The sequence below is a fragment of the Otolemur garnettii genome, unplaced genomic scaffold (genome assembly GCF_000181295.1).
Source record: "Otolemur garnettii isolate 467f Iridium unplaced genomic scaffold, OtoGar3 scaffold00114, whole genome shotgun sequence".
Lineage (NCBI taxonomy): Eukaryota > Metazoa > Chordata > Mammalia > Primates > Galagidae > Otolemur > Otolemur garnettii.
Window position 1 is genome coordinate 359,029 of NW_003852509.1, and position 12,221 is coordinate 371,249.

Consider the following 12,221-nt stretch of genomic DNA (forward strand, 5'->3'; position numbering starts at 1 on the left):
CATGCTTCCCAGTTCTGAGAGCTCAGGTTGCAGAGATTCTCCTGTTTATACTGGCTGTGCATAGTGGACGGCCTTGCTGACCACTTCCTAGTCCCCCAGGTCCTAACTCAGAGGTCAGCAAACGTCAGCCCATGCCTGGTTTCTAACAGTCTATGAGCTAAGAATGAGTTTTACATTTTTAAATGGTTGGAAAAAAAATCTGGAGAAGACTATTTCATAACATGTGAAAATTATGAGAAACTTAAATGAAGCTTTCCTGGAACCCGGCCATGCCCCTTCTCCTCCCTGGTGTCTCACAGCTGCGTTTGTACTACAACAGCAGAGGTGACTGGTGGGGACCGGGACGCACAGCCTGCGGAGCTAAACTATTCACGACCTGACTCTTTATAGAAAAAGATTACTGGTTCCTGGTCTGCCTAGAGCTTCTCCTGACTCTCCGGTTCAAATAATTTTCACTTACCGATCTAGAAAGAGCTGGTCCTTCCAGGTTCTAATCTGGAGGGGACCAGATAAGGACAGTGTCCCTCCAGCTGCGTGCAGGACCAGGGTCCCAGAAGCAGCACTGTCTGCTTCTGTGCGTACTCACAGCTCTTTCTCTTACGGCACCCTGTCTGTTCATGGTCCCTCTCTCACCCCATTAGCTTCTGTAGGTCTGAAACCCAGTTCTGTCCGTCTCTAATCTGGAGCCTAGCAGAGTGTCTGATACAAACTGGTAGACAAGACGTCCTTGTGGTAGTCCTCTTCCTGTTTGTTCCTTTTAAACCACCCTATTTGCCTGGAAGACAGTTGAATGAGTTTTAAAACCACATATGTAATGTTAATACTTTATAATATACTTTTTCAAATGGGAAATAAATTTTGAAGGAAAAGCTTGCACCCTCTGGTACTGTTTCACATTCAAGCAGAGAACAACACAGTTATACTATTTGATAACAGCAGAACTGATTTCCATTTAATGGAAAGTGCCTACAAAGACACAGTTAATACTCCTAAACAAAACTTAGGGTTAGAGATCACCTTAATCCTAGAAACTCTACAAAGAAAGGATGAGGCTTGGGCAGCACCCATGGCTCAAGGAGTAGGGCGCTGGCCCCATATACTGGGGGTGGTGGGCTCAAGCCTGGCCCCGGCCAAAACTGCAAAAAAGGAAAATGAAAGGATGAAGCTTGGGGAAGCTCAGCCAGTGCTGGAGGCCGTGCAGTCAGGCTCTGACAGAAGACTAGTCGAGGGTGGAGGCCACTTGCCTCCCCTGTGGTTCGCTGTCTTGACAGGCACATTTTCTTCACCGTGTTTCCTCAGGGGAAACCATACACCAGGAACTTGGTGGGGTCACACTATGTCTTCTCCTGTGATCCTCTCGAGTGTGCATTCTAGCTTTTTATGCAGTGGAACCCTTTATCCAGAGATAAAGCTGTGCTCTTCATTCAAATATTCAATAATAAGATCTAGGGACGGGTTTACTAACAATGTAGTCCTGAGTGAAAGGGACAGGAAATAAAAGTATCTATGATTTTGATTGATGAGAAAGACACAGATATCGACACTATTGTTTGTTAACTATTCATGGAAAAGCTGTATTTCAGTTAGAGCTTAGTGAAAAAGATATTTTCCCCCCATTTAAGCTCATGAATCCTATGAATTCTGCCCATGGACCTCAGGTTCCCTGTTCTAGAGGTAATTTGGGAGAAATTCCATTAATAGGAAGAATTTATTTGCAGGTCTAATTAGGTCTCCTGAAAACAGATCTAAAGAAAATGAAATTCAATGTACAAAGTCTGCATTCACTTAATAATTAAAACCCAACCTCTTTAATCCTCTGAAAGATGGTCTTACATCATATAGATTGATAATTAGGGTAGACATGGTCCATTAAGTCAGTGTACCAGATATTCTGCACTTACTGGGAATTATAAATGTTATACCCTGAGATACAACAGATCATAGCAAAGGCTGCAAGTTTTTTCCTTATGTATGCTTGGGCTGGTGAGTTAATATGTTGTTGGTCCCTTAAGTATTAAGGGTTAGTTGTTAAAGGAAGTAACTAACCTAACCCACAGAACTAAAATAGAAAAATCTTGGAAATTAACACAATCCCTGAATTTTAAGGATAAGGTCATTGGAGCTTAATTAAAAGGGGAGTGATTTGTCTGGGTAATTGATAATACTTTGGAAAATGATGAGATTTGAACAATGCTGATATTATCAAAAAGTCTATGTTCTCCTTTCAACACTTATTTAAATTCTGATTTCTCTATTGTAATTTAATGAATTATTATTAGTCAGTATAGTGTATTTTATTTTAAATATTTAAGTGGCTATTTTGTTTAAAATAAATGTCAGAGCTCAGAAAACTGATCTTCCTAACATGATTTAACAAAGCAAGACCTTCCTAACAAACTTCAAAAATGAAAATTAACTTAGCTAACAGTTCAGAAACCAATTAATACTAATGGAACTATTTTTCCTTATGAAAAGGCACAGAGTTTACAAGAGCCAAACTTCTTCCGCTTTATTTGTAATAACAAAAATAAACTGAAGTCCTGACATATTTGTAGTATTTTTATTCCTAAAGGAAAAAACAGGAACTTTCATTGTACTTTAAATTTAAAGTTATTACCTCAGATATTTTGCCAGCTTAGCACTGTGAAATCAGTTTCAGACAAAAGAGACCAATTGCTCTCTCTAGGAAATACTTAATTAGGGTGGTGCCTAGGAAATGCCCAGGGGTCCTGTAACTGATCAGTTTTTCCCAGAGGCTCCTGCACTGTCTGAGTCCTGGCTGGACCGCAGGCGCTCTGCTCTGATTTTTTCCTGTTGCCTGGCTAGTGACCCCCTACAGGAAGATAACGGGTAAGCCAGGAGGGCGGAGCAGCGCGCTACACATGTCTGGCTGCTCTTATCAACTTATCATATAAGGAAAGGAAAGTGATTGATTCAGATAGTGACATTGTAGGATCTGGGGAGAGAGAGAGAGAGGGACACAGAACCTGCAAGCTGCTCTGTAAAGCAAACGCAGCCTCCAGAGTGAGCAGGACTGTTCTTCCCACCGCAGTCTGACAGTTCACTGCATGCCGGCAGAGAAGACAGCATTCAAAGCCAAGTTTGCCACTGGAAAAGGAGGGAAAAGAAGACTTTCATCGATGCCCCCAGTCATGGCAGCATAGCCTGTGTTTCAGACAGCCGCTCGGGACTCAGCACTCGCATGTGCCTTGAGGTTTGCTAAGCTGGTGGTTTATTACCCGAAGAAAGAAAGAATGTGGCAGATTGTTTTCTTTACTTTGAGCTGTGATCTTGTCTTGGCTGCAGCCTACAGTAACTTTCGGAAGAGCATGGACAGCATAGGGAAGAGGCAGTACCAGGTCCAGCACGGGTCCTGCAGCTACACTTTCCTCCTGCCGGAGATGGACAACTGCCGCTCTTCCTCCAGCGCCTACGTGTCCAATGCTGTGCAGAGGGACGCGCCCCTGGATTACGACGACTCTGTGCAGAGGCTGCAAGTGCTGGAGAACATCATGGAGAACAACACACAGTGGCTGATGAAGGTAAGAAAAGCCCAGTCTGACTCTGGGCACAGCTGGTGCACCAAGACTGGGTGTTGGGTTTTACCAACCCAAAAAAAAAAAAAAAAGGATAAAAAGGATTAGAGCTGATGAGCTGGTTGCTGGTACCATTGAATGAATGACCATTTCTTTTATTCTATCCCAGGGTGTAAAGTGGTCCTGGGGTGAAAAGTGAAAAGAATTATTTGAAAAGGATGCCAGAATCAATACAGAAAATCTCTAAACTTAGAACCCTTTACTAACAAAGTAGAGGAAATACACTGCTCTGTGAAACTTGTAAGCTGTTCTGTTTGTTTATGTTGTTTAAGCTCAGCAGCACCCATTCCCAGGGGCGTCCTAAACTGGCCCCAGGCAAGTGAGGGAGGCTGGGAGCAGCCTGGGAGCCAGGAAGAACAGGACAACCATGTAGGGCTGACACACAATGGATGGAGTAAAGTGCTTTACCAATTTCCTGAATTTATTTACTGAAATAGATTGTGACTCTTGGTAAATGAGAGGAAATTAAATAAAGCAGACCTCATATTTCTCAGAATCTCAGGGCTGTGCCCCCAAGGGCTTGCCATCTGGAGACGGGAGCACGTTTCCCAAGTTCCTGCAGGGACTCGGGCTGTAGCCCCAGCACTCAGTTCCCGCGACTGGCTCTGAATGCGTCCCCACGTGGGGTGGTTGTGCTCAAGTTAAGCCTCAACAGGACCGTCTGACAGTTTGTTCTCCCGGCTGAGATGATTCCACTATTTCATAGACTTTTTATAGAAAGTTTAACCAAAATAGGATATTGAAGGCTCTATTTTTCCTTCACCAGTGATAATTTTCACATATAAACATGACAATGATTGTATAAAACCCCAAATGACCCTGGAATTTTCTTTATATAGACTATATGTATGTATCCTAAAGGAAGTTTAAATAAGACGTGAAAATCAATTGATCAGTAAATCTTGTGATGACATTACACACACAAGGCTTACTGTGACAGAATCTGGTCATTTTAAAGCCACACAAAGTCTTTTAAAAGTTAGTGAGTCTTATTTAACACCTCCCCCCTCCCCAAGTACGATTATTCTCTCCATCTTTCATTTCCCCATAAGCTTTTTGTGAGGGTACCTTATCTTAATCTCAGAATAGCTCTTAGATGCTAATCTGCGTTTCTCATTAACCTCCTACCTTCAGAGAGGAAACACCAAAACTATTACTTGAGCCATACGCCTAAATGAATGAACGCTCCCAGCACCACTGTTTACTGGGAAAAAGGGGGAGATCACTTTAAATCAAAGGATACAAAACAATAAGAATTATCGAAGAGACCTAACAAATATAGATAATGGACCGTCGCAGTCATCACCAAGGCTAAACTCTCCACTGAGTTTTTCTCCTTTCTCAAGTCCCTGCAGTGTGCTTTTGAAAATCTTCCCACAATTCACAGATGTGCAAATAATAAGGCTAAGCTTCAAAGGTGTGCAGCAACACAGGTTAGAGTGTGTGCAAAGCAAACTGTACCCCAACATCTGCTGTAAATTGTGATGCTCAGGGTTAAAAACCCCCATGTCTACACTGGCCTGGGTAACGGCAAACACAGCCACAGGAGGGATAAAAATCACATTGTAGTGAACGTTCTAATCTGCCCCTACCGGCAAGGCAGCGCTCAAATAAACGCTCAGGAAACATAAAAGAATGTTTTGGCCTTGCTTAACTGTGCTTGCCAAACTAAGCCCAGGTTAGGTATACCTGAAACCCCATAAACAAAGCTCAGATTTCTTTCTTAAACGACTCCTTTTTTCTGGGTTTCTGAGATATCATCTAAGGATGGAAAAGGACCAGGAATTTTACCTTAGGTGACCAAATTTTCTTCCTCCCAGGATCTATTAGCAAATATTTGAACAGTCGTAGCACAAGGGTCATTCAAAAGCCCTTCTCTAGCTAAGTTCTGTCTCGCCGAGAGCGGCTCCATGTTTGTCTTTTCATGGACTCAGCACCTGCGCTTCCTGGCCTATCTCAGCGATGTGCAGAGAGGCAATCCGTGCTCACACCCATTGACAGGCGTCTGGCTTGGGAATGAGAGTGAGAAAGCAAATATGAAACCTGCTTAAAGTGATTAAATGTGGCCTCTCTGTTTGCTTTTCTCTTCTGTGTTCAGTCACCTGTGATAACAAGCACTGCTCTTCTGGTAAGAATATCCTGCTGTAAAATGGGATGAGAGAGGAGCCCCGGGACACAGGGTCAGCGTCATAGCTGAACATCTTTGGATAGGTTAGCCCAGAAGAAGCACCACAATTCTGTGCTTTTCACTGTCTTAACATAGTTCCTTTTGGGCTGCTTTTTGTTGTTGTTGTTGTTTCCATATTTCCTTCCTCTCTCTGATCAACTAAAAATGAAAGCCAAAAAACCAAAAACAAAAATAAAACAAAACCCACAACAAAAATGCCCCACAAAAGCAGTTAACCTTTAAAGAAATTTAAAAACTTGTCAGAAAAGAAAATAAAACCAAGCTTCTGGTTAATTTAGGGCAAATGAACATCAGTTCCACTTCTGATTGTAAGCCCAGACTGATCTTAGTCTGAGAAAGCATTTCACACATGGCAAGATCCTCCTTGGCCCCTTGAACCTGTCAGGGAGAGGAAGCGTCGGACTTTGGCTGCTGAGGGATGTGAACGCTGGGATGGCTCCCTGGCTGGGTGGTGACTGCGCAGGGAGGGGATAAATCCATCCTGGTTCATGCACCAAACCCACCACGATGACCTGAGAGGCCACCACGTGTCACGCTTCCCCTGCTAATCTTGCAACTGTTCTAAACCTCTGTCTTGGTGACATTAAACAAATAATGCTTTATAAAAACTCAAACAACCTAGCAAAATGGAGTTTTATTTTTTTGGTAGGAGGAAATATGGAAAGGAAATAAACAACTATTTCACAGTGATGAACGAATGCCTTATATTTTATTAGCAGCTGCAAACTCCATGCACACTTTAAAAGAGAATGATTTGAGAAATAAGGCTATTGCCTATTAAACTAATATAAAACTGATGTAAACATTTCCTCTGCCATCTCACTTATTAAAAAAAAGAGACACAAGTACAGGTTGGAAACTGTAAAGTTGAATTGTGATCCTTTCTTTAAGTGTTAACAATACATCCTTTTAATAAGGTCTGAGAGGGACGGCTCACTGGCCGGTGTGCAGGAAGCAGTGTGGTTATGCACAATTCCTGTCAGTGGGAAAGATGGAGGACGAGAAGTGCACGGACGGCTCAGCTCACCAGACCCACCCCGCCCTTGCTAGGGCCTGCGTGTGTGTTTTATCATGTGTGGCTGCAAAATGATCCTTGGCTGTGTAACAAAAAACAGAACAAAACAAACAACCCCCCTGAAAACCTCAGCGCTTGGTTCATTAAAGGAAAGAAAAAAACCCCATCCTGTCCACAGCCACTGGCCTCCTGTAGTAGTGAAAGAGAAGAACCAAGGCTGTGCTCCACCGATTACCCTGAGTCAGACGGACCGGGACAGTGTTCAGTAGTAGAAGCAAATTCTGTGTCTTCACAGAAGCTGATTAAACCCTGTATTTAAGAATGCGGGAAAATAACTGCTATTATATTAATTACACAGTAACATCATTATAGTGAGGGATGAAGACACTAAGATCCATCGTCCTGGAGGAAGTGCCAGATCTTTGCTTGGAGAGTGCAGTCTGACAGTTTACTATGTAATGAAGCACCCAGCGCAGTGGGTGCTTACTACACACAGTGCCTGACACAGTAGATGTTTATGGACATGCAGAGGGCGCCAACAATGTATATACTACAGACATTTTCAGAAAGAAAAAAAAGGATTAAATTTGTAACACTCCAGTCACAGTTTGACTTTGATATTTACAGGAGGGGCTAAACATGATTTGGGTTCATTTTTTGTTATTAATATTGAATATTATAATTTTAATAGAGTTTACTCCTTTCTTTCTCCCTTTTTTTCCCTTCCTGCTTTTCTTTCTTTCTTTCTTTTTTTTTTTTTTACACAGAGTCTCACTCTGTGCCCTGGGTAGTGTCATGGCATCATCATAGCTCACAGCAACCTCAAACTACTGGGCTCAAGTGATCTTCTGGCCTCAGCCTCCCCGGTAGCTGGGACAACAGGTGCCCACTATAATGCCTGGGTAGTTTTTTTCTTTTTTTTTTGAGACAGAGTCTCACTTTGTTGCCCTGGGTAGAGTGCTGTTGCATCACAGCTCACAGCAACTCACAGCAACCTCAAACTCTTGGGCTTAAGTGATTCTCTTGCCTCAGCCTCCCAAGTAGCTGGGACTATTATAGGTAACCACTACAACACCCAGCTATTTTTTTGTTGTAGTTGTCATTATTGTTTGGCAGGCCTGGGCCTGGTTCAAACCTGCCAGCCTCGGTGTATGTGGCTAGCACCCTACCCCCTAAGCTATGGGCGCTGAGCCCTGGCTAATTTTTCTGTTTTTTTTTTTTTTTTTTTTAAGTAGAGACTGGGTCTCGATTTTGCTCAGGCTGGTCTTGAACTCCTAAACTCAGGTAATCCACCCAACTCGGCCTCCCAGTGTGCTAGGATTACAGGCATGAGTCACCTTGCCTAGCCTATCCTTTTCTTGTTTTCAGGCAGTCTCTGCTTATTAAATGGGGCTGTCTAACATACTGGATTAACTACTTTGGTACCCTACTATGGGGAGCTGGTTATTTGCTTGCAGAGTCTAGAACTAGGGAATGGACTTCCATAATATCTTACTTCCTAATGAGATGCTAGATGATGCTAGATGATCCATACGGTTTCAACAGTGAAATTCGAAAATCTGTTGATTTTAATCAATATGGCTTTTTACAGTTGATCATCATTTTGTAATCCAAAGTTTGTAAGCCAGTTACTGTACTGGAGCTTGAAAAGGGTAACTGTCTTACAAATGGTGTTCATGTGCTGGGGGTGTCCTGCCCCATGATGCTTATTTTAATCTATATGTGAATAACTTAAAAAATATATATCATGAAAGTAAGCTATGGGTGAGGTAAAAAAAAAGTCAAACTATTAAAATAGTAGAAAATAGGAAATAGATTCTCCTCCCAATCTTTAGTTCTTTTTAAGATTAGCACTTTGAGATTCACGCTAGCCCTTTATATAGACAAATTTAGTATCAAAACATATGACTTTTCTTCTTAAAACATGGCATTGTGGCTCAGCGCCTGTGGCTCAATCAGCTAAGGCGCCAGCCACATACACCTAAGGTGGCGGGTTCGAATCCCCAGCCCGGGCCCGCCAAACAACAATGATGGCTGCAACCAAAAAATGGCCGGCGCTGTGGCGGGCGCCTATAGTCCCAGCTACTTGGGAGGCTGAGGCAGGAGACTCGCTTGAGCCCAGGAGTTGGAGGTTGCTGTGAGCTGTGAGGCCATGGTACTCTACCCAGGGGGATAGCTTGAGGCTCCGTCTCAAAAAAAAAAAAAAAAAAAAAAAAAAAAAAAAAACATGGCATTGTAACATGATCAAAATCTTTCTCACAAATGACAAGTTAGAAAAACATTTTACTTAGAGAAAAAGAGCAATATTTGAAAGATTGAGGTAGAGAAATGTGTAGATTAAAGGGGTATGTGTGTGTCCGACAGGGAGAGACTGGGGCCCTGCCTCACCCTGTCAAGGTGAGGGAAAGGGGCAGTGGGGAGTGACCACACTTACAGGGAAGAAGGGAGGTTGGGTGCATCCTGTCATTTTTTTGTTACAAAATGCCAAGAGGGTCTGGGCAGCTTTGTGGATTTACTAGGTTGAGATCCAGAGGGTATATGCAATGAATCATGAACGTACGCAGAATGTTTTCAAATCAGGTGTTCAAAATTGGCAAGATATTGTTCTTAATGATAATGACAACTCAGTAGGCAAACTATATACTTTATATATAAAGAAAGAATATATATTTATTCTACATAAATATGTTATATATATTTATAACATAGAAAGAATATATATATTTGTCTTAATGGACCCTTTAAGCCAGGCTTTGTTTGGGCAACTGCTGAGGTCCACCTTGATGAGCAGAGCCCCTGACAGAGCTGGCGCCAATTCTGCCTTCACTACACGCTGACTTTTAGGAACCTGACGATGAGGATTTTCTGTTAAGTTACACCAACATTCTTCTGACGTAAAGAGAGACACTCACAGGAACATTGTAACAGGAGCAGAACTGAATTGCTCTAAAGTACTTTCCACACCTCACCTCGCTTTGCCCCGAGAGTATCTCTAGAGCACACAGGTGTGGCAGACACCACTACCCACTTTGTCAGATCCCTGGAAGCAGGAGCCAGTGCTCATGACACCAGTGCACTCAGCAGCCCAGTGGTCTCACCCAGATCACCTGGAGGGAAAGCAAACATGGGAGAGCACGCCTGTCCCTCCTCTGACGCACGCAGAGTTTTCCACAGGGCAGGAGGGCTGCAAAGAACTGCGGGAGGCGTGTGTGTGGACACAACTTGTGCTGCACCAACGCCATCCGTCATCCCTGACATGAGAGAGGGCCACGAGGACCCGCTAACCCCTCCTGGGGGGCTTCCAGTTCCAGGCAGGAGCCATTAAAGTTTATTTATTTGCTCAAAAAATATTTATTGAGGGCTTACACGTGTCCAGGCAGTGTTTGTTCTGTGTGCCTGGAATAAGTCAGGGAGGGGAGAAAATGCCCAAGCGTCTTATGCTGGGGGCAGAGGGGATGTGCTATGTCCGGGTGGGGACTCTCCATGTCACTACCTGGAGACTCTTTTATGAAAGGAAAATCAATTGTTTCTGGATGGCTATTTTTCCTGATTATTACAGAAAGTAGAGTATGCAAAGAATGTACCAAAAATAAATATTATGTATAATTCTACCACTCCAAAATAACCATTCTTAATACACATATTAAACGTATAAATGTGTGTCTCTACATGAATCATTATTTTTAAACATATTGTAATACGTATCCATACAGTATGTATTTTAAATTATCTGTCGGTAATTTATTTTAATTAAAAATAAAGAAGTGAGCCTGAGAGGTTAAGGAGTGGGCTGACACCCAGAGTTAGTAATGGGAGCAGTTACCACCATCCATTGCTCCTATCTTTGGACAAGGACAGGGGTTCCTAGGCGTGCATCAGCCCCTGGGATACAGGAGGCTCCAGCAGGTATGGCAGATGCTGGCTCCTGAGGGTCAGGTGCAGACAGGTGAACGTGCCAGCCACTCTGTGTGAGCACGGTGCCAAAGCCTCCAAGAAAATAATAAAAGCAACCGGGAATGTCTTGTACATAAAGTAATGACACAGAATTCTACTTTATAGACCAGAAGAGTAAAAACAAATTATGTGATAACCAAGTGGCAATGTGTGTGGAACTTCTTACAATCCATACATCTAGTTATAACCCTTTCCTGGAAGTTGACAGAGAGTGAAATCCTGAATTTCATGGTTCACCACTTGAAAATCAGGCTAATAAAATTCAATCTCAGAGAGGTACTGAGTGGCCTTCCCTTCCCACTATTCGAGTTTAAAAACTACTTGTGTGAACCATCCACCTCACAGTCTATACATGGGATTGCCAAAAATAGCTGGGCACTAGCATAATATTAATGTTTAAAAGAGGAAAATGATGTAAAGCTAAATGTGGAGTAACTAACATCAGTAAAAACATTCATGGATAATGTTTTTGAATAAAAGTTTCAACAGTTTATTGAGATTCAAATGACTGGTATAGAAATAAGGAAAGGAACTCCGCCCATTGCCACCTGGATCCAAGGTGGAGTGTGCTGGCTAGCTGGCTGTCTTTGAATTAATATTTTAATTAGATATTTCCCCATGAAATCACCTTTCTTTTTTGTCCTACTCCTAGCTTGAACCAGTTGACAAAAGATGAGAGACCTATTAAAAATCTCCTGAGAAGTGGACCTAATCCTTTTAGCATTACTCTTTCCACCAGCTAAAAAAATCCATTATCTTTGCTGTTCAACTAGAACCTAATTAAATCCCTAGTCAACCCTCCGCCTCCAAAGGGCTTCTCTGATAATAATTACTTTGCTCCAAAATCAGCCTCAATCGTCCTTTTGAACAATTTTTCACGTCTGTGAATTACTTTTGAAACTTTTACATTAACCTGAGAATGCTTCATAGTCAATATTTAATATTTTAAAAAAGTAACCAAATTAAAAAATGCACATTAAAAAGGTGTCATTTTTAATATGTAATTTATATTTTTTATGGACAATGTTTTTCTTCTCCTCCTTCTTTTTTTTTAGGAAAGAGATACCAAGATATAGAGGTCTTGGAAAACAGATTATTTTTTCATGTTGACGCAGTCTTGTGGAGAATACATTATGATCACATAGACCTTTAGGGAGAGGGAGCATCTCGCCCGTCCACTCCTCACTGTTGTCACTTTCTGTCCGACTGGGCATCTGTCAGCACCTCCTCATATGTGAACGCTCCTGTTGACTGGAGGTGGCTTCCTTAAGTGGATTCTTAATCTGGTGATTAGCATGAGTCTCATCACCAAGCTACTTGATACCACCTATATCTCCCTGTCTTAAGATAAGTACTAGGTATTCCAGGACACACATTTGCACCTTTGCTATGATTGTTCCAGTAAATTCCTGGGATAAAAGTTAAATCTGAATTGTGGGTTTGCTGCTGTGTGTCACTAACAATCAAT

The 12,221-nt window shown here is 42.2% G+C and overlaps 1 protein-coding gene across 3 annotated transcripts in view; it reads left to right on the plus strand.

Moving 5' to 3' along the window:
• Nucleotides 1-2,752: 2,752 nt before the first annotated feature.
• ANGPT2 (angiopoietin 2) overlaps nt 2,753-12,221 on the plus strand; it is a 59,663-nt gene continuing 50,194 nt past the window's right edge. For all 3 annotated transcript variants that reach the window (XM_012809850.2, XM_003797279.3, XM_012809851.2), the window contains exon 1: nt 2,753-3,542. In XM_012809850.2, coding sequence (XP_012665304.1) covers nt 3,255-3,542 — 288 coding nt within the window. In that variant the 5' untranslated portion in view covers nt 2,753-3,254. The remainder of the gene's footprint in view (nt 3,543-12,221) is intronic.